Source organism: Macrobrachium nipponense, chromosome 33 (assembly GCF_015104395.2).
Source record: "Macrobrachium nipponense isolate FS-2020 chromosome 33, ASM1510439v2, whole genome shotgun sequence".
NCBI lineage: Eukaryota > Metazoa > Arthropoda > Malacostraca > Decapoda > Palaemonidae > Macrobrachium > Macrobrachium nipponense.
Genome location: NC_087219.1, coordinates 17109243 through 17132202, shown reverse-complemented (window position 1 = coordinate 17132202; position 22960 = coordinate 17109243). Strand labels below are relative to the sequence as shown.

The window sequence follows — 22960 nt, the reverse complement described above, 5'->3', positions numbered from 1 at the left end:
GCTACATGATAATTCAGGCATGGAAACAGATAGAAGGAATAACAGAAAATATCATGGAACTAAAAATATCAGAAAGAGCAAGCAGAGGTAGATTAATAGTGCCCAAAACTATACCAGGAAAAATAAGGAAAGCACACAGAACACTAATCCACTACGCACCAGCATCGATAATGCAGCGTCTATTCAATGCGTTGCCAGCTCATCTGAGGAATATATCAGGAGTGAGCGTAGATGTGTTTAAGAATAAGCTCGACAAATATCTAAACTGCATCCCAGACCATCCAAGATTGGAAGATGCAAAATATACCGGAAGATGTACTAGCAACTCTCTGGTAGACATTAGAGGCGCCTCACACTGAGGGACCTGGGGCAACCCGAACGAAGTGTAAGGTCTGTAAGGTCTGTAAGGTCTCTCTCTCTCTCTCTCTCTCTCTCTCTCTCTCTCTCTCTCTGTACCGATTCTATTTTCTTCTGTTATCTGTTATATAAATACTTTATCAGATTCTCTCTCTCTCTCTCTCTCTCTCTCTCTCTCTCTCTCTCTCTCTCTCCCTCTCTCTCTTTTGCTTAGACTGTTTTCTCATTTTGCACTGGGACATAATGACATGTGATGGCATTGTCACGGAGGTATATTTATTGTCTTCCCAATTTGTCGTGTGGCTATTATAAATTACAAATAGTTCCGGCAGCGCCGCTAAACAAAAAAACAATTCATTTAGCTTTCACGTCGAATTTGGTGCTGAAAAATGGATGACAGGGGAAATAACCTGTTCTATTTCTCGTGTCCCTGTGGGGTAATGAATGAATGTAGATAAATATGGGGGTTTTCTTCAATTTTTAGTTATTGCCTTCATCATTATCATTAAAGTTGTTTTTCTCTTTGTAGAGCTGGACGTGAAGGGAATTCTCTCTCTCTCTCTCCTCTCTCTCGTCACGTATGCCACAGGCACGATCTTTCGGAATTCACCTTATATATTTATATATACATATTATAATTACGGTATTTATTTAAGTAGAAATTCTGAAATGGGTAGCAGTCGCATGTTCTATCAGGAAATACTTAATCTATTATTATTATTATCATTAAGATTATTGTTATTATTTTTTTTCTCAACATTTCTCGTTTGTCCCAGTGAACTATGCAAAGGACCTTTGCAGTTGGTGGTTACAGCTGAATTTCCTCTCATATTTATTGGAATACAAAGCACACATATGACTGACAAAGTAACAAATTCGGAGAAATTGAAAAGCAGTATTTCCTCTTGACATATTTACTGGAGGACAAAGTTTGGCCGTAGATTTACGATAGTGTCAGAATGTGTGAGACAGTGAAGTATGCTTGCTTTTTGCCGTGAAATAGCTTATTTTCTTGTCATTATGTGCAAGTTACCAAGGGTGCCAGAGATGAGACATTAGGAGTACACAACAAAACTCGAGAACAAATTACGAAGAGGAGAGGGAAAAGCATAATGTCCCAGAATTCCTTAGAATTTATTTTCTGGACATTCCCAGAAGGGAGATGAGAGGCTACGAAGCAGATAAGGAGCCGGAATAAGAAAGCGTTCTAATTCCCAGTTTTACCAGTTTCGGATGGCTCTCAATAAAAAGATTACTATCGTTGCCCCTGAACTGTAAACAAATTTAGGAAAGAAAACGGGTGACCATTGAGAAATGACAAGAAAATGGGTGACTTGAGAAATGACAAGAAAACTGGTGACCATTAAGAAATGAAAACAGGTGACCATTGAGAACTGAAATGAAAATGGGTTATCACTGAGAAATGAAAAGATAACAAGTGACCATTTAGAAATGAAATGAAAATGGGTGACCATTGAAAAATGAGTCAAATGGGTGACCACACAGAAATGAAATGAAAACGAGTGACCATTGATAAATGAAATGAAAATGGATGACCACTGAGAAACGAAAGGAAAACGGGTGACTACTGAGAAATGAGAGTCAAACGGGTGATCATTGAGAAATGAAAAGGTGAGACATAGAATTCAGGCAAGATGGGATAACTGGAAGTCTGCATCAGGGGTCCTCTGTAACAAGAAAGTTCCGCTGAAATTGAAGGGAAAGTTTCATAGGACGGTGGTCAGACCAGCAATTTTATGTGGAACAGCAACAGCAAGTATGAGGAAAACAGAGGAGAAGAAGATGATGTAGCAGAAATGAGAATGTTGCGATGGATGTCGGGAGTAACAAGGGAAGATAGGATTAGAAATGAATATAAAAGAGGATCGACAAAGGTAGTTGAAATATCGAAGAAAATACAGGAAGGAAGGCTTCGATGGTATGGACACCTGTTACGGAGAGAGGATCATCATGTTGGAAGACATACGATGTAAATGGAAGGGTGGGTTTAGAAGGAAGAAGGGAAGACCAAGAAAGAGATGGCGTGATTGTGTAGGGGAAGATATGGTATGGAAAAGTATTAACGAGAACAATGCATAGGCCAGAAATCGATGGAGACTACTCATTCATAACGACGACCCCATTTAAAAATGGGTTAAAGCTGGGAAGAAGAAGAAGAAGAAGAAGAAACAACGGAATTCATGTCCACAGAGGAATTTGAGAACTTTTGCTTTCACCTTCAGACAAAGAAACCAGAGAACCACAGAGGATTGTCGCTTACTCAGGTAATAAGTCTACAAGCTACTGTTGTTGTTGGGGGGGGGGGGGGGTATTGAATAGGAAAGCTCTATGGGAGAGCCTAAAAAAGGTCTGAAAAAGTGGTTTTGCATTGAGTTAAAGAGGCAGGAATTTAGGATAGGATATTTATCATTTATTTATTTGGATGAAAATGTAAAAAAATAAAATATGTGCATGTTGAACAGCACAGAAAAATTAGTAATAATAAAATTATAGAGTATTTATTTTAATTTTCATTAGGCCATAGATTTTAGCATGTTTCAGATTACATTAAAAGTTAGGAATATAATGTTTACAATTTATGTGAGAGGAGAAAATCTTGCACACGTCCCGAATAAGCTGGAAGTCGGATCACGCCTTGTTATCGTAGAGAGACTTGTTCACTTTTCACCTTCAGGCAAAGGAATGAGGTAATTACATAAGTTTTTTTTCACCATCAAATGTAGGAACAAGATGACAATAAAGGAATTGAGAGAAATTTTTTTTCACCATCAAAGAAAGGAAAGAGATAACCAAAGGAGGAATTACATACATAGAGAGACCTATAGTTTACAAAGTCAAACACAGGAAAGAGGTGACCATAAATGAATTACATAGCAGTGAGAATTAATTGCCTCCATCAGAGGAAGGCAATTGTTTTCACCATCGACCAAATGAGAGACGTAGCCACGAGGAGTAAAACGCTGGGGTCTAAATTTGAGTGCCCTCTTGAGATCCAATGTGGGATCTCTTTGGTGCCCAGAAAGATCACGTGTGCCTTGAAGCCCTTCGACCTCTTGCTATTCCTCCAGATGTCCAGGTACATAATGAGTTCGTTGGTTTTTGATACGTAGTTGTCCCCATCTTCAAAGTATTCCCCACAAGCCCTGGAAGAAAAAGGATCAAGATTTGTCTGCTGAATATTTTAGTGCGTGGGTGGAAGTTTAAGTTAGGGGTGAATTAGATCACTGCCAAAAGATCAACATTTTTTCGTTGATGGTTTTGTTGGACGAGGAAAGATCAGTGTCTTCGGTGCGCGACTAAAACGGAAGCTATCCTGTTATTGCAGTGCACTGAAAAATGTATATTTCTAGTAACCTCCATAATCTTGTAACTTTCCAATTTCTCACTTTTCGAGTATACGAGTAATTACAACTGACTTGAAATTGGTTGAGGAATAAGGACTTGTATTTGTAAGCATATCATAAAAAGTGGGAACAATTCAAGAAGTTAAGGTGCTTTTAGTCTCTAACCGTATAGGCTTATTTAGGTCCAATCTTCATTTTTGCTGTCATCTATCCCCTTCCTTTCCAACGTGATGAATTCACAACTTACAGCGTGTCTGCAATGCTGTCATCTTGATTCTCCATGAGGCGAAGGGAACCCAAGGAGCATTGGCTGGTGGAGTAGGACTCCAAGCTGAATTCCTCGAACGTAACTTTGATGGTCTTTCCTTCTGGCGCCTTGATTTCATACACGCACCAAGTATCTGGTTGGACAGAACACCACAAGGAGTTGGGAAGGCAGCCAGAAATTGTACCATCAACAGTAACAAAAAAGCAGTTTAGTTACCTCTAATTGATGGGCAAGAATTGGAATTTGGGACACTATTGGGTTGAATTGCCCCATTAACCTAACATTACAAAAATTTTAAGAATTATAACTTAAAATGCAAAAAGAGACAAGTTAAATAAAATATATAGCTTGAAACATTATAAGGTAAAATAAAGGGTTTAAAGTGAAAAGTATGGAAATAGTTTTTTTCAGGGTAAAATAAAGGTTTAAAGTGAAAAATATAGAAATAGTTTTTTTTAGAAAAAATAAACCTCTATAAATGAACAGCAGAGAAAAATTACCTGGCAGCATAAAATTGGGATAGTTTGGTGTCGTGATGAATGTGTCGTTTTTATCTATTACCTCACTGCAGTTTGACATCCTATTAACTGTGAAAGAAAATGGAAGGTTTGGGTTGAGGCAACTTTTTTTTCCCCCACCATTCTCACAGAAGGTCTTGTTTGGGGGATATGGAATGTTGGCCTGTATTGCTACTTGAAGATAGGTAAAGGTTTGTTGAATTTGGATAGAAAAGTTGACAAAAGAACTTGCATGTGGATAAAGGGAGTTTAATTTTATTACCACTCCATAGATGGTAGAGTGTTTGTTATCATATTACACAATTTAGGTCACATGGACACAGTCACAGAAAATTTTTCGCCAGAAACATCCTAACTTCTGCCTGTATGTCACACCAATCAGGTCTAATGAGATTTGCTACCACACTGCAGTACTGAAGTGAAAACTGAAGTAGAAGTTCATAGTGTAACTAATCTTGAGGGAATCATATGCGAGATAAGTAGGGAGTTACATCATTTAGGGATTAGGCAGAGGAGCAATTAAAGAAGGGTGCTTAACAGTTTTCGAGAACTACTATTTAAGGCGACTCTCCTAAATTGTAAAATTAGTTACTGTAGAATCTACACACTTATGGCTGTCAGGAAGAGCTCCCTCTCCCAGACAGTGGCCTCCCACAGCTTTAACGGATGTAATTAATTATAGGGGAGACATTGTACAAAAAGCCTTAAGAGAATCAAATTTGCCTCTACAGTAAGGAGTCAGCTGGTCCAGAACCTGCAGGAACACTTGACTATGCATATACACCACACAAGGAATGACCATCAGTTCAAGGGTTAAGAGCAAAGACACTCAACCCTTGAGGATTTGTTGGCATTCTGTGGTTGAATTTATACCACTAACTCCATTCCATAGGTGAGGCATATATGTTAATATTCATTTTACACCAGAAAGATCTTAGATGCCACATAGGCATCGTCATGCCACTGTCACTCTGTCACTACACACCTCCTAACTTAGTCATTGTATGTCTTCTTTGTTGAATAAGATGGAATTCTTGTGACTAAGAGTCTGGATCCTTCATCCAGAGGATTCTATGTATCATTTTTTAATTTCAAGTTTACTTTGTATTGTCTACATAGTCAGAATCCTTCTTGCCGGAGGCTCTTTGTTCCTAGTATTCAATGTATCATACTACCTGGCCTCTTGTCACCTAGCTAGTTTCCAAAGCTTTCAAAGGTCCGGGGCTATAATGCAAAGGACAACCATATCAGAACAGTTGCTAGTCCTTTCTCGAGGGAACTCACCTAGCTGTCTTTATCAGTTGTTCGTTGTGAGAGAAGAGAACTTACTCAGTTTTTGATCGTCGTTTGTTCAAAACAAAACAGATTTTTGCTAGAGTTAAGAGGGAAAAGAATCTGAACCATCATACCTTCGAGATAAGTGTTGTCATTGACGACAACCTAAACCTTTTGTGAATAAGGTAATATATCTGTACATCTTAAGTCGTTGCCTATAGAGATAATTAACGTTAGTCTTTGTCATTTGTATCTCCTCTAATCAACTAAAGTATTACTGTGTAGAGTGGCAACCTCAGCAGGGATGCATCAAGGTTATTGACTGAAGACGAAATGCATAGCGCTCTCATAGCTACCAGAAGATTCAATGAGGTTTATTGACTGAAGGCGAAGTGAGATTTTTCTTCTTGTACTGAAGACTGACGCTGGGTGGTTGGCTAAAGATAGATGAATATTACGGGGTTAGCTACCTGAAAATTAATAAAGGGTTGTTAACAGAGGGAAGAGAGAGAAATGACTTGAACCACAGATTGTGATTAGTAGTTTAGGCTGATTAGCAGCGCGTTGTAAGTGGCAAATTTACCACTGGTGAGTGTTGGGACAGTAAAGGGGCCATTGTGGCAAATTTACCAGTGGTGAATTTTGGAATAGTAAAGGGGCCATTGTGGCTAATTTACCAGGGGTGAGTGTTGGAACAGTAAAGGGGCCATTGTGGCTAATTTACCAGTGGTGATTATTGGGACAGTAAAGGGGCCATTGTGAACTCTGTGGGTTAAAGAAGTGTTCTGTTGAAACAAAGGAAGGTTACTCACCTAGCCTGACAAAGGTTGTTGACATAGAACTAAGGAAAAGAACTTACACTGGATATAGGCAGAGCCTGAGATGCAATTTCATCAACACTTACAGTAATAATCATGCTGAATTATTTCGCATCGCTCCCCTGTCGTCCCAGATGGGCAGACACACGCACAGTTTGGCCCAGTGTAGCCCTCATTACGGCAGGGATCTCTAACCAGTGCACAGAAGTCGAGCCACATACCTGCAAGCATAGGGGGAAATAGTCCTTTAGAAGCAATCCTAGTTTTTCAGCTGATTTCATAGGTGACTTCACGATTGCGTTGGCAGGACAGATTTTATGTGACTTTTATTTACATTTATGAACGGGGTACCTTTGTTTTGTTTGCTCACTAGAGCAGGTGACTTTTTTTGTCTTGATATAACTTGTTAAAGCAGTCGTTTTTCATTACTTCTTGGTTCAATGGATAACTCTTGTTTTGGAAAAATAGGGAAGTTTGTTTTTTACCTCTTGGTAAAATAAGTAACTTTATAATCTTGATAGAATGAGTAATTGTTAAATTTGGAAAAAAAAATAAGTGGCATTTTGAGTAACTTGTATTCTGTTGCTAAAATATGAGCTTATATCTATTATGTTGCAAAATATTTGAATGTGTACTCTTTGAAAAAGGGATACTTTGCTGCATTTCTTGGCAAAAATGGTGACTTATATTTCTAGAAACAGTCCTTAGTGGTCCTGTGTTAGCTGCAGTGGTCCAATGTGGTAGGAGATCTGACAAAGCAAAGGAAAAAAAACAGACTTCAAGTTCGAGTTCTAGCATATATGGGTCACAGCAAGGCTTGTGAGGCCAGAAAGTCGTAAGGCGGAGCCAACGAATCACGGCGTGACCCTTAGACTCGGCCAGAGTTTCTCATAGGGGGTTAGCACCGTCAGTGCACCTCTTGCGGTTCACTGTAGGTATCACTCAAGGTTCTTTGCAGTATTCCATCGGCCCCTAGCTGCAACCTCTGTCATTCCTTTTACTGTACCTCCATTCATACTCTCGTTCTTCTACCTTACTTTCCACCCTCTCTTAACAACGATATCACAGTGCACTGCGAGGTTTCCCTTCTGTTACACCTTTCAAACCTTTATACTTTGTTTCCATTTCAGCGCTGCATGATCTCATAGGTCCGCCTAAATTCTATATTTCATTCTGATCAGCTGGAGTAACTCGAACGAAATTTATACTCACTGATGCACCCGTACATTTTGTTGACTATGATGCGATCTCGGTGTGACATCACGCGGTTCCTTCCCAGCATTCCTTGCTTGAGGGGATCGTCGCTGAGAATCGTCAGTCCGCCATTCCTGCTGAAGGCCTGATGGGAGACGGGGAAAAGGTCCGAGGAAAATAGGTTAGAGAATGGAGAAGAGTAGGCATGACTATAAACTTTGATCTTTTCGTCTCGAGCTCAGAATTAAATGACCTACGTCGCTCTTATCATAAGTGAGAAATTTGTATAATGCGCTATACCCAATAGTGGAGTAGTGTCGTCAGTGCACCTCATTCGGTTCAATGTAGGCATTACTTAAGGTTCTTTGCAGCATCCCTTCGGACCCTAGCTGCAACTACTTTCATAACTTTTACTATACCTCCGTTCATATTCTCCGTCTTCGATCTTACTGTCCACCCTCTCCTAACAACTGCTTTGAGGTTTTCCTCCTGTTACACCTTTCAAACCTTTTCACTGTCAATTTCCGTTCCAGCGTTGAATGGCCTTAGTTGCCCCAGTGCTTGGCATAATGCTAAAAATCTATATAAATAAAAAAAATATATAATGCGCTATAAAAGGAAGGTCTCTAATTTCAAAACTGAAAGTGGTATGTTCTCCCTACCAAACTGACAGGTGCACGGCGTGTCTTACTGTAAAAATGCATGTCTTATCATACAATACTCCAGAAGGGGGCGTAACCGTGCGCGGCCTATCTGCCTATGAACGCAAGATATTTTACCTTGACACTTGAACACAACAATTGACCTCAAAACTACACGACCACCCCCAACATAAACTGAAGACCTATGCAATGTAAACACGTTCTCTAAGACGACGACCTCCCACGACCTAACTCCCCACAAACTCTGGTACCCTTTCCCTTCGTAACTCAAAACTGCACGACCACCCCAACATAAACTGAAGACCTTTACGTGGCGAGCTCGACATCAAATAACGACCAGCCTACCTCGCCCGTGTAGTGCATGAGCGACGTGTAGTCGTACTGGACGTCGAAGTTGCTGTAATACTTGCTGGTCTCCTTGTAGAAGTTGTGTTCGTTTCCCCTCTGGATGTTCTTCTCGATGACCTGGATGTACTCGTCCCTGTCTGTGCGCATGTGCTCGTGCAGGAGACCCAGGGCGTGACCTATCTCGTGGGCGGCCGTCCCCATCTGAAAAGGCCGTGTGGGAGGCGCCTTTGAATGGTTACGCCTGCCTTGGGGAGAGAGAGAGAGAGAGAGAGAGAGAGAGAGAGAGTGTGTGTGTGTGTGTTTTCGGTGGAATTCCTGTATAATATACTTGAGAGAGAGAGAGAGAGAGAGGTGTGTGTGTGTGTGTGTGTGTTTTCGGTGGAATTCCTGTATAATATACTTGAGAGAGAGAGACGAGAGAGAGAGAGAGAGAGAGAGAGAAAGTCTCTCTCTCTCTCACAACAAACTAAAAGGAGCTTACAAACTGACATCCTCGGCCCAGCGAAATATCCTGTGGTTTGTTGTCTATCCTGCGTCCTATACGGGACCAGCACCCGTCGCCCACGAAGAAATTGATGTAGGATCGGTCATTCCCTGTTTGCAAAATATAGTGATTTATATATTTATATATATATATATATATATATATATATATATATATATATATATATATATATATATATATATTTATTTATTTATTTATTTATTTATTTATTTATTTATTAAATGTCCTTTAATATCCGATTCACTCGTCCTTCAGAATTGATATATTTTCATATATTTTAACCGAAGGGGAATTTTTTATTTGATAATAATTTCGTCTTCTCGTGGGTTCGAACCAGCTGGGCCCAACGGACAGAGGAGAAATCAGGACTTCAGTGATGTTATCGACTCGGCCAAGTCCATAACGGAAATCCTGATTTCTCCTGTGGGCGGTGGTTCGAACCCACGAGAGGACGAAGTTATTAATAACTAAAAAAAAGTTCCCCTTCGGTTAACATATATGAAAATATATTAATTCCGAGGGCGAGCGAATCGGATATTAAAGGACATTGGATACATTGATATTCATAAAATAATGTCCAGTTTTCAACTGAAGTGTGGTCGAAGCGAAGCGGAAATTCAGTAAATGGACAATGAAGAGAAGTGGATGAAAAAAAAAGTGTTAATGAAGCGAAGTGGCGCTGAAATGACAACGAAATGAAGTGAGTTGAGGTGAATTCAAAGTATGTCCTTTAACGTTAAGCCGACATGAAGCGGTGGAGAATTGGAAGCAGCGGACTTCAAAGAGAGCAGAGACGAAGCGAAGCGGCGCTGAAGTGTGCTGAAGCTGGCGGCTTCTGAAGTTGTTTACCTGTGACTTGACGGAACCTGACACAGGTGTTGTTCTCCCAGTGCTGCATCCCGTCCATGACGGCTTTCAGGAATTCGTCCCCTTCAAAAATGATAGATATCGTCACACCGGGAGAGAGAGAGAGAGAGAGAGAGAGAGAGAGATAGGTAAACAGGGAGGTAAAAGAGGAGTAAATACAAGAGTAAAAGTGAAATTGAGGAGAGAGAGAGAGAGAGAGAGAGAGAGAGAGAGAGAGAGAGAGAGAGAGAGAGAGAGAGAGGTAAAAGGGGAAGAAATAGAAAAGTAATATTGAAATTGAGGAGAAAGAGAGAGAGCTAAACCGGGAGGTAAAAGAGAAGGATATACAAGAGCAAGAGTGAAATTGAGGAGAGAGAGAGAGGGAATGTTGAATGGAAGAGGGAAACGTAAAAATATAGGTATATATGTATGTATATATAATGATTATTTATTTGTATAACATAGATTTTGTATGCATTACTTACTTGCTAGCTTTCCTATGGAAAGAGAACTAGATGAACGTCTAACAGAATAGATTATATTTTCAGACAGCTTGAGGCCTCGAATCCCACATCCCTGACCCTCTCCCATTCCCTTAGTTAGACAAGAACTAGACTCATAGTATACATTTAATTATAGTGTGAGACTGCCCTAGTTCCTCCCCCGCCCCTCTGACCTCCTACGCCTGAACTGTTTGCATATCCTTTGGGACGAAATTGTTCTCCATGCATGAGTAATGAGGACTACTCTCTGCTTGTGGGGTCAAAAACCACTGAGCATGGACCTGAGCGTAGCAGTTTCATCCCTGGTGTGAATGTCAATTATCTCAAGGCTAAAATCCAAAGTAATATATGATGTCTCGTCTCTATTTTAATCAAACTGTAAGCTTAAGCTTGCTGCTGACATCTTAAAAGACTGAAATGTGACAATTTTACAAAGTCACTTTATAGGCCCACAGACAAAATTGTAAATTAAAAAAAAAATTGTTAGAAGAGTGAAAGGCCACTTGTATTAATTGAGAGACAAGTCGTAGAATCGTTGCTGGTCAGGGCCATGAGACATGATCGTGGACGACCTTCTAGGAGTCCCAAGTCAGTTCTAGCAGGAGCCAGGTCTTCATTGTTTCTCTGGATGGGCAGGACTCGATGTTTCCTCTTCGTTATCAGCACCAATGCCTGTGAGGAGAGAAGAGATGCGGCAGTATGCACTGTGACACAGAAGTCACGAGAATTCTTCAATGTTATTACTTTGCATGTTGATGGACTTGTGACCTGGCCTTCATTGACTGAACTTTTGTCATAGAACGTGTTATTTATTGATGAGAGTGTATTTTTTACTGTTTTGGGTATGTCCCTGTAACTGCTTCTATAGTCTAAGGATTAATATTTGAATGCCATTATGTGCCATCTAACCTGGGTCACAGCTAGACTGTAATTTTGACCAAATTTACTTCCTATGCACCTTTACTGTAAGTGATATGCTTCTGCCAGTCTTTCCAACATACTATCGACTACAGTCAATGCAAGGGATACAGTGAACGCCAGTAATTTGACTCTTCTGCCGTTCTGTTTTTAACTAACCTGTCTTATTGTGCAACTACACCTTAAGAGTCCTAGTGTACGGGAAGAAGGTTTCAGGTTGGGTAGCCAGCTGTGGAGCAGTTGACAAGGGTATCATATCCAGCAACTGAGTGCCTCCCCTCCGTAAATCATTTTCCTTGAATCCAACCATTCTAATTCAGCAACTTCCATATTCTTATTTATAAAATCGGCAGTATTTTTTGCACAAAAAGTGACGTTTGTATAAAGGCTAACTTTTGTCACATTTATGTCAAAAGAAGCTTGTCTGCTACCCGTTTGAATGAAGCAGCGACGAACATCGTTTGTCGTTGGGGATTTTCGCCTTGATATATATTTAAAACTACAGACCTTCTCCATTTTATGTTAAAATGCACATATTTAGCAGTCAGTTGTCGTAATGGCTCCTGCTTGGTTGGTTCTGAGCCCTTCCTTGCTACATTCCAAGTCAAAACCCATCTTCAAAACACACACCCATCGCCCTGCTCGAAATTCAGACCTAAGACGATGTTGATTACAGTTTGCCTTGAACGGCATATCGTACCTGACATTGAAGGATCTTCGCAGATGCCTTTCCCCCCAGTTTGCATTACTCTGTGGTGGCTTTTAAGTGTCGCCCATTCCCTTCTTGTCTCTTCCCAAGCTTCTAAGGAAGTCTAGAAGTTTGACTCAAAAATATTTGGCTAATCTATTAGGAATTTGATAAAGCTCAAAATCGTGTCACAGGTACCTATGATTAAGAATACCACAGGGATATATTAGCTCATATATTGTTGATATTTGTGATTTATTGGTTCTCAAGAGCTCTCGCACTTCTTAGGTAAAATGCCTCTTCACTTGAGATCAAGTGAAGAAGTGCAATAGTTCCCAGAAGACCAACAAGATATCATCGTGGATGATTGTACCCCAAAAGCTCTTCCTTAGTACCAGCCCCGTCCGTAAACGTATACACACACACAGCCCGTAGGGAAGTAGTGCCGTCAGTGCACCTCACACAGTGCACTGTAGGCACTACTTTCGTTCTTTGGGCCCCCGGCTACAACCGCATTCATCCCATTTACTGTACCTCTATCCATATTCTCTTACTTCCATCTTACTCTCCTCCCTCTCCTAACAATTGTTCCAACATGATTTTTAGCTCTGAATGACTCCTAGGTCCCAGCATTTGACCTTTGACCTAAATTTTATATTTTTGGGTCTGAGTGTTTGACCCTGACGTAAATTTAATCTTCCATGGGTCCCATTGCTTGACCCTCGACCTAAAAGGTACATTATCCATTTCCGCAAAGGCACCAAAACAGGCGTTTATTACCTTCACCGCTGATGTTGTAGGGCACGACCGGATACCCCATTTCCTTCTGCCACAGCATCTCGGGGTCGGTGGCGGCCTTCCGGGCGATGTGCGGAGCGAACAGGTTCTCGTACTGTTCCATCGACACGACCATGTCGCCGATAATGGTGGTTCCTCCCGGCTCTGTCTGGAAGACGACGTCCCCGCCGCCCTCACCTGGCTGTGGAAGTTTTTGGGGATTTTTTTGAAGTTCGATGAGAATAGTATCCTCAGAGTGTGTGGGCTCCCACACCGCCAGGGCTATATTATCCTGTGTCGGGAAAGAAGGGGGAAAAAAGTGTGTATATATACATGACCCTCCCCGTGTTTTTTTTTTTTTTTTTTTTTTTAGGGGGTGGGTGGGGGTGGGGGAGATACCCGCTTGCATTTGCATCACAGACGGTACAGAAGCTTCTTTATTTCTTTATATATTTATTTATTTATTTATATATAATATATATTTTTGGCAGACTTTCGCAGAACTCTTCTGCCCATTTATCTTAGTTTCCCCTTTCTTTCTTCTCGCCTCTTTCACTTGATGTCATCATAATCATAATATTGTGTACCCCACACTGACTCTACCGATGGTCTTGACTGAAACGAACCGCTAAATTTATTTTCTGGAAAAAAAAAGATACGATGACTGAACCCACATTGCTTATATTCCGCGTCACGAATCAGGAATAGTCATTAAAAGAACTGCGTCACCTCCGCTATTAAATGGAAAAAACACAACTGAGACAGAAGAGATAAGTCCGTGTGTTTTGGCGACAGTAAGCAAACACACACACATGCACACACACATGCACACACGCGCGCGCGCGATGGACAAACCCGTGTGAAAAGTTATTAACACGCGCTGTGATGATGGGTTACAAAACCCTGTAAGGTTAAACGATTTATCTTCTAAGATTTTATGCGTTCAGTATCTTTATATGTCAAGTTCTGCCTAAATTATTATGAATTACTAGTGATACATTTTTCGTAGGGTTTCGTTCTTAAAATTGTTGTTATAAGAATGCTAAACATACAACTCTTCATGTGGAAAGAACTTCAAATGCCATCAGCTTGTAAGGCGCAGGTTTCCTAGAGTCACTATATTGGAAAAAAAGAGAAAAAAGGAGAAAAACAAGAAAAAAAATAAACAAATAAAAATAGTCATAAAATGTAGAGCAATGGTGAATGTTACTTTAAATTATAGTGCATTAAATCTCAAGTACCATTCACCATAGGTTCCTAGACATTTTAATGAGAGCCACTTATTAACAACACTTTTACACCTTTCTCGGTCTATACACCAAAATAAAAATGGATAAAAACTTTGGAACTCACAATCTGCTTCTGCTTTCCCTACCATTTATACTCCCAGTCTTTAAGAGGGAGGTCTGTAGCTTTGGAACGTCTTGGAATATTCAGATGCGGGCCACAAGGAGGTATTCGAGTTCCCATTCCATTGGCCTCTTGTGTTTTTAAAAAGCGATAATATTTCTTACAGTCAAACTCCAAAGATCGGTAGTTGACAGAGAAAATGTCATACTTTTGGCTTTGTTTTCAGTCTCTTATCAACAAAGTTCTGTTGGCTTTTTTTTTTTTTCCTGTATATCTGTTTGCCTGATGCCCTTCAGTGTTTTTGGGGTACTTGCCTTGGTATCTCTCCCTCTCCTTTTTTGGGTGGAGAGATTCTTGTCAAAACTTGGTGCAAGGGTCTCTGATAACTGATTAACTGATCAAGGTGAGATGTCACATCAATAGTCATCAAAATTAACACCCAGAGATGACTTGGAGCTGTTTCTCATCATTTATTGATGAGCCACACTTAATGAAATGAGATCGCCAGTCCGTCTGTATGTTGAAGGGACCCTGGCCAAATACTGTACAGCAGTGGACAGTCACGTTTAGATGCACAAAAAGAGATGACAGTGCCTCAGTGGCGTGATCGGTATAGTCTTGGTCTGCCACCTTGGTGGCAGCGAGTTCGATTCTCGGGCATTCCGTTGAGGTGTGAGAGACGTGTATTTCTGGCGATAGAAATTCTCTCTCGACGTGGTTCGGAAGTCACGTAAAGCTGTTGGTCCTGTTGCTGAATAACCACTGGTTCCATGCTACGTAAAAACACCATACAAACAAAGAGAGATTAAGTGTTTTATCTGTGTGCTTATCTGTCAGTTCCCATTCTGTCTATCCATCTACCTGTCTGTTTGTGTAAATATCCCATTTACCTTGAACTTGTCACTCTTCTTAAAAGGTTTGATGGATATTTCAGTCAAACTTAACACAATGAACAGGTGTAGAATGGAGTTCGTCCGTGTGTTTATGCCTCTGTCCGCCATTATGTCTTGCACCTTGTCATTGCACTCTTACCCGGATGGATTGATCACTGTCAAATGGGATATGTAAGGACGTACGTATTCCAGATATTCTGGATTTATCATGAATTTACCATGAATTATCCTGGATTTATCCTGGATTTACCATGAATTATCCTGGATTTCTCATGAATTTACCATGAATGGTCTTAGATTGATCATGAATTTACCATGAATGGTCTTGGATTTATCATGAATGATCCAGAATTTATCATGAATTTACCATTAATGGTCCTGGACTTATCATGAATTCACCATGAATTATCCTGGATTTATCATGAGTTTACCATGAGTTGTCCTGGATTTACCATGAATTTATCATGAATGATCCTGGATTTATCATGAATTTACTATGAATTATCCTGGCTTTATCATGAATTTACCGTGAATTATCCTGGATTTATCATAAATTTACCATGAATTATCCTGGATTTATCATAAATTTACCATGAATTATCCTGGATTTATCATGATTTTACCATGAATTACCCTGGATATATCATGAAATTATCCTGAGAGCACTTTAATAAGTTCCTCTCGGGATGCTGTTAGTCGAACAACATATGCTTTTCGGGAGAAACGGAAGTAGAAAGGGAATGCCAAAATATAACAGTAAATGGCAGATTAAGGGAAAAAACAATCAATAGTGTCTTTTGAAACGAATAGAAATCAAGCTCCATACCTGTAAACCGAGGGCGACAGCCAGACAGACCAGCGACAGCAAAGTCATTTCGACACAAATCTCCAGCGTAGTTCCTCGGCTACTGAAAGAGGAGTTGCTGCTTCAAACTCTCTCACACGCAAAATTTACCCGCTCGATTTTGTATATGAACTGATCACGTACAGCGAACGGGTCGGCGTTGTTTGTGGGTCTTTATTTTTCTTTTTTTTTCGGTGAACGAAAGAATTTGTGACGAATACTGGGATTTTTGGTTTTGGATCTCCGTTCGTGACTTCATACTGCAGGAATATGAATAACTAGAGGAACATAATGTCTGTTTTATATATATATATATATATATATATGTATATATATATATATATATATATACATACATATATATATATATAAAATGAAGAAAAAAGTCCAGTGAAACACTATTTGTAAATCGAAACTCAACATTTCGAATACCAACGTGTAAATAGTGTTTCTGTTTTCATAGGACACTTAGATTCCAGTAAAAGACATTTTTAAGATTCTAATATATATGTATATATAATATATATATATATATATATATATATATATATTATATATATGTGAGATAGACAGATAGATCAAGTACTGAATTGCTTCCTTCTGTTTCGTGTTACGGGAAGGATTCCCAAACATGGCACGTCAAGCTGTGCTCTGGGACCAAAACTTGAATATGCTGAGTGGAATATAGACAATGTCTCTCTCTCTCTCTCTCTCTCTCTCTCTCTCTCTCTCTCTCTCTCTCTCTCTCTGTGTGTGTGTGTGTGTGTGTGTGTGTGTTTGTGTAAGAGAGAGAGAGGGAATGACAGTATGCACAAAGGGATGAAGCATCACAAGAAAGCGAAAGTATTAATGAAATTGAATCTACTCTTCTTATAACTTGTTTCATATACTGTCTTATTCAAATATTATGTAACCGCTGTTAGTAAAGCCAAAATGTAGACTATGATTAATACTTTAGAAAGCCAGTGGCAAGTAACGTTTATTTGCCGTCAGGGCCGGGCAGTTGGCGGTGGTCACCTGTTTAATTAATTGCCACAGCAGTTGTTTCGTAACTTTCAATTAATTTTAAGGCTTCAAAATGAAGAGAAAGAATGGTAACACCATTGCCTGTCTAAATATGTTTAGTAAATGGTTTCAGAATGAAATTTAGACTAATTTAGGATTTATACCTCCTTATTTTCAACTATTTTTCATGTTTGCGTAGGCTTTCTGTAATCTGTTCTTTCCACCAACTTGCATTCACTTCATCTGCCTCAGAAGGCCGTCTCTCATCCTTTAGTTTACAGTTATTATATTGAATCGGGCTCTCGTATGCTTGTTGACTGGATACCTTCACTACCTCATCAGTTTAATTAAACCCTTCAGCCACTACATTCTCACTGATTGTTTAGGGAAGCCGAGAATCAGATTAATTTCATTTGATAAAGGTCTTCACGATATTCTTTCCTTGAGTTGGAACTGGTTTTCCTACTCCTGTATTTCCCAAATCATTCCACCTGCCTCATTTCATGTAGGCAGGTTTATTCCCTGTAGCAAAGGGTTTCTGACTAATAAGTTTACTGTTTTTCTGCTGGTGACGAGGTATTCTTGTATTCTACACACACACACGCATATATATATATATATTATATATATATATATATATATATATATATATATATATATATATATTATACATATGTACTGAAAGGACTCATAATGTTCCATTTTGTTACTAAGCCATTCTAAAGAATAAAGTAATTACAATCCCATCCATCCACTGTCATATATATACTACACACGTTAAGGTAGCCTTTGTTATAACTGCTTCAAGTCCAGCTTTATTCACCAACCAAGACTATTGTTATAACGAATGCAACCCTTTTTCTTCCATGCAATATTCACTGTAGCCTTCTGGGGAATAACTCTAAATGTATGAACTCTGTATATAGTGACATTTAGCAACTATCGCTGTCGGCAATCGGCAACTATCCTCGGGAATGTCTGGCAACTCGACCCTTCCGCCTCCCGTCTTTTCTGGTGACAATTGGCAACTTTCCTCCATACTAGACATGTTTTCATAATGTATTGTAGATGTATAATACGTTTACTTTGATGGGGCATTTGAAGGGATTTTTGTATTACTTGCCAGAATAGTAACCATGATATCCACATAATTTTTTCATGTTTATGAATTACACCAACTTATGATTGTTTATTTAACTTTCCCAACTTTAGATGTAACCCTGTCCTCGGGGAGAGTAGTTAGGTTATTACCTGAACTAGGTGACCGCTATTGAATGCCAGAATTGACTTAAGGGTTCTTGTGGTCATCAGTGAGACAAAATGTATATTATATTATGTTATATATAGTTACTTATATGTGTGTGTGTAGTAAAGTATGGTGGGTTGCAGCTTTGACAGCGAAGTCATGGGCCTGTCAACCTCTTCCCAAAAACTTGGTGAGGGACCTGAGAGTTAACATCTCGTGAAGCCACCCTGTCTAATTAAAAAAAAGATATATATATAGTATATATATATATATATATATATATATAGATATATTTATATATATGTGTGTGTGTGTGTGTGTGTATATATATATATATTATATATATATATATATATATATATATGTATATGTATTTGCTTTTGGGGCAAAGTTTCTCTTGTATGCAGGTTTCGTGGAATTCTATGGCTTTTCGATTGTTGATCAACTTATTGATTCGGCAAAATTTTCTAAATCTTCTTCATTTCTTCCAATTCCTTTTATTTTTTCTCCATCAAGTGAATTTGGAAAAACGAAGAAGATTTAGAAAATTCTTTGAAACTAATAAGAAGTTGATCAACAGCCAAAAAGACACAGAATTCAACGAAATCTATATATATATATATATATATATATATATATATATATATATATATATATATATATATATATATATATATAATATTTGTCACCGTGGAACTTCCAGCCTTCCCTGGAAGCATTTGAGAACCCAGCTGAGAATTCCCGAGCGTGCCATTTTTCCAGGAATGCTCTAGTTCGCAATTATTCCATGATAATCCGGCGATAATTACCAGGACTCACCTGACAATTAGCAGGCCTCATTAGAAGAGAATATAATCATCTATTGCGCTGAACGATACACTCTCTCTCTTGCGAATCCCCTCAGAGAAGGGACTTTATTTGGTAATGCTGAAAATGCAAAATTAATTAAAATGGCGCTGGAATTTCATTTTCATTTTGGAAATTTTATAACTTGTTTCGTGTGTATTGTGCAGAATTCATTCCGGTAATATTACGTTTAAAGGAGATTCTTCTTCGTTTAGTTTGGGTTGGATCGTAAGAATTTTTTTCTTCTTTGTTGTTGTTATGAAGAGCCGTTCACTGCGTCCATTTTGGCGAGATCCTAGCTTAATGGAACTGTTCGCTGACGCAAGTGTGTAAGCCTTTGATGCTTTTTTTTTTATTTATAGAACTGATCAGTGAAATTCAAATATGGCGTTAACTCTCTGTAGCTCAATTCTGTTCTCGTTTTGTGATGGAGGCGAATGTTTGCTATAGCTCTATTCTATTTTATAGAAGAGTATTTTTGTATAACTGACTGTTCAATCCAACTGAATCCCTTAAAGATTTTTGTCTGATTGGGCCTTAAACTTTAGTCCTGAGGTTTCATTATTGAAGTAGTTTATTATATATATATATATATATATATATATATATATATATATATAGATATATATATATATATTTATTTATTTATTTATTTATATATATAGATATTATATATGTAGATATATATATATATATTTACTTTTTATTTATTTATTTACTTACTTACTTACTTACTTATTTCAACCTTTTCTAATTATGAAAGTTTGTACGGGGGTTTGTACGGGGCTTAACCTCATTTCTAAAGATTAAAACTTTCATAAGAAACTATTCTCTACAATAAGTTTGATCTTTATAACGCATTGACTGACTCGAACTATACACACGAAGACTGAAGAAGGGAATTGGGAATTGAAGAAAAGTTAAATGGCTAAAAGTGAATGAAACTATTGGCTTCTTAGTAATGCCTACAGTGCACCACGGGAAATGCTGCGTGTTGAATGCCTTGTTGAGAATTTCGGGAGTTAAAGAAAAAATTCACATTTTGATTTATATTATTAATATTCTGTTGTAAATTTTCATATAGAATTTGTACACAGAAACAATTCTTACCATGTTTACCTTGTCAAGAAAACGTCTCTCTATCCCGCGAAAGGTCTTAAAAAAAGAGAGAGAGAAAAAAAACGAATTACAGTTTCTGAAAAGGGGCCGAGAAGATTAAATCTCGACTCGTAAAGAGGTAAAAAAAATAAATAAAAAAAAATAATTGGAAAAGTGGAATTGGTCGAAAAAAAATTCTATTTGACATTGTTAAACAGGAACACTTATTTCGGCTTGTTTTTTTTTTTTTTTTTTTTTCTTTTTTTAATGGTGAAGTTTCGGGAGAGAAAATTGGAAACGATTAAGTGAACCTTTTTTTTTTTTCTTCTTCAGGTGTGTATCTTTTTATCTTGTATTTATTTGGTTTAATTTCTTAAACGTTTCTGTGGATACGTGTCTTGTACAGGTTTGTGTTTATATATATATATATATATATATATATATATATATATATATATATATGTATATATATATATATATATTATATATATATATATTATATATATATATATATATATATATATATATATATAAACTCTTCCAGTTTCTCAGCAAGTCTTTAGGGATGAGATTGTCAGTCCAGGACCTATTATTATTGAAGAGGACACTATTTGCAGCTGGGTGAACTGGTGGGCGGTAAGCCAGGAGCAAACCCACGTGCTGTGGGAAAGGTATCTCTGGCTCAACTCATTACTGCATACCTGTGTACCAGATGACGTCACGAGAAGTATGCTGAGGATCACTGAGTATAAACAAGCAAAGTAGCGCCTCAGTGGCGTGATCGGTATGGACTTGGCCTGCCACCTCGGTGGCCTCGATTTCGATTCTCGGGCATTCCAATGAGGTGTGAGAGATGTGTATTTCTGGTGATAGAAGCTCACTCTCGACATGGTTCGCAAGTAACGTAAAGCCGTTGGTCCCGTTGCTGGATAACCACTGGTTCCATGCAAGGTAAAAACACCATTAAAACAAACAAATAAACAAACAGAGATGGAAGGGACAAACCATATTGTTTGACTGACAGTTCACAAAGGAGTTGAACATACCTGTTAGAATTAGACTCAGAAGCAGCTAAATGCTATTGAGAGTTGCTAAAGACATGTTTTTTACGAAATTATTATAATTATTATTCAGAAGATGAAACCTGTTCATGTGGACAAGCCCACCAAGAGGGCCACTGACTGAAAATCCAAGCTTCCAAAGAATATGGTGCTCATTAGGAGGTAATAAGAGAGTAAGAGCGCAAATATAAGCCTCCCAAACATAAAAACACCAATCAATGTTGTCACCTCCAACTTCTTCGTTAGATCAAGTATTTATTAACTTCAGAATCTTGGATAATCAGTGTTAGTTTGAATTGCCCCTGTAGGCTTGTTCCATATGAATAGGGTTGGGTCTTCTGAATAATAATAATAATAATAATAATAATAAAGATTATTATAATATTTCTTACTGGGTAACCTATTGATTAAAGATCAGTCCTACAGATTGTGACCATCTGGATTTGCTGTTGTTACTCCTTGTTTTTATTGATTAAAAGTGCTGGGAAACTTGTCTGTGGATTGTGACAGAGCTACTTCTTCGCCAGGTTGGCTCTAGAGCAGAGATCAGTCCATCAGATTATGACGGTGACGAGGTTGATTAGAGTTAGAGGAGTTCAGTCAATTTTGGTGTTGTAATCCAGAACCAATTCAACTTGCAGAGGACTTCAGCCTCGCAGTAGTGCATGATTCTTGGGATTTGTTCATTTGGTCACGTCAGTGTTTTGTTCTGGTCAGATTTGTTGATGCCCATTGTATTTTTTTTAATGCTAAAATTGTTTTTCAGCGAACCCTATTTTTTTTTCCTTTGCCATTTTCACAACGCTTCCCCAACCCACAAACTTTCCTTAATATTCTTACCCCTACCCCTCTTAAAATCACCCCCCTCCCCCCTTCTATTCCTACTCCAGTACGCCCTCCACCCCTCCCACTCACTCCTTCCACTCCCACACCCCCGTATTTCCCGTTGTTTTTAGTCTGCCCTCTCCCATCTCTCCTCCACCCCCAGAGGCCTCCCTACCCCAAACAGTTATTATAGATTTTTCGTTTTTAATTCGCTTAAACAGACATCAGCGTTATTTGCCTCGAGGGAATTTATTATAAATGCGTTTTTAAAATTAGCGCGTCGGGACACTTGATGAGCAGTTGTCAAAACAAATTAGGTTGTAGCTATGTTTAGCGGCCGCTTAATTTCGTTTTGAAGGGCGTAAATAGGTAAAAAAAAAATATTACAATCAGCATAATTGACATTGGACTGAACACTGAACACTGAATCTATAGATGTGTTCATTCTCTCTCTCTCTCTCTCTCTCTCTCTCTCTCTCTCTCTCTCTCTCTCTCTTTAAAATGACATACTCGAAGCTTGAAGAACAATTGCATTAATAAGAATAGATGTAAGGGAGTTGGGATAAAAAGAATGGTCGTATTCGAATGGGGGTGGGAGAAAAAAGAATAGTTTAATGGGATGGGAGTTAAAAAGAATAGTTGTATTGGGGATTGGAGGTAAAAAGAATAGATGTATTGGGGATGGAGTTAAACAGAATAGTTATATTGGAGTGGGAGTTAAGAAGAATAGTTTAATGGGATGGGAATTAA

The 22960-nt window shown here is 38.5% G+C and overlaps 2 protein-coding genes across 5 annotated transcripts in view; one reads left to right on the top strand and one right to left on the bottom strand.

Moving 5' to 3' along the window:
- Nucleotides 1-22960, top strand: part of LOC135202977 (uncharacterized) — a gene marked incomplete in the record, with an annotated part of 465217 nt that overhangs the window by 297673 nt on the left and 144584 nt on the right.
- On the bottom strand, nucleotides 1478-16269 carry LOC135202976 (protein SpAN-like). 4 transcript variants are annotated; one of them, XM_064232506.1, is made up of 10 exons: nucleotides 16112-16269; nucleotides 13046-13244; nucleotides 10160-10240; nucleotides 9287-9399; nucleotides 8803-9006; nucleotides 7814-7940; nucleotides 6688-6822; nucleotides 4491-4577; nucleotides 3970-4123; nucleotides 1478-3521 (listed from the first exon to the last, which is right to left on the bottom strand). In XM_064232506.1, exons 1-10 carry the CDS (start codon nucleotides 16157-16159, stop codon nucleotides 3275-3277), a joined length of 1395 nt encoding a protein of 464 aa, XP_064088576.1. In that variant the 5' UTR covers nucleotides 16160-16269; the 3' UTR covers nucleotides 1478-3274. The 4 variants fall into 4 exon arrangements, with proteins under 4 accessions (XP_064088576.1, XP_064088574.1, XP_064088577.1 ...); XM_064232504.1 differs by having other exon boundaries at nucleotides 13046-13334; nucleotides 16112-16268; XM_064232507.1 differs by lacking the exon at nucleotides 16112-16269 and adding an exon at nucleotides 10642-11331 and having other exon boundaries at nucleotides 13046-13186.

Bases quoted from the DNA above. Each gene is read 5' to 3' on its own strand.
- LOC135202976 (XM_064232504.1), bottom strand. From the start codon at position 16,159: ATGACTTTGCTGTCGCTGGTCTGTCTGGCTGTCGCCCTCGGTTTACAG. The intron at 13,335-16,111 runs GTATGGAGCTTG...TTCCCGACACAG, and splicing joins CTGTCGCCCTCGGTTTACAG to GATAATATAGCCCTGGCGGT. The intron at 7,941-8,802 runs GTAGGCTGGTCG...GTCTCCCATCAG, and splicing joins TCATGCACTACACGGGCGAG to GCCTTCAGCAGGAATGGCGG.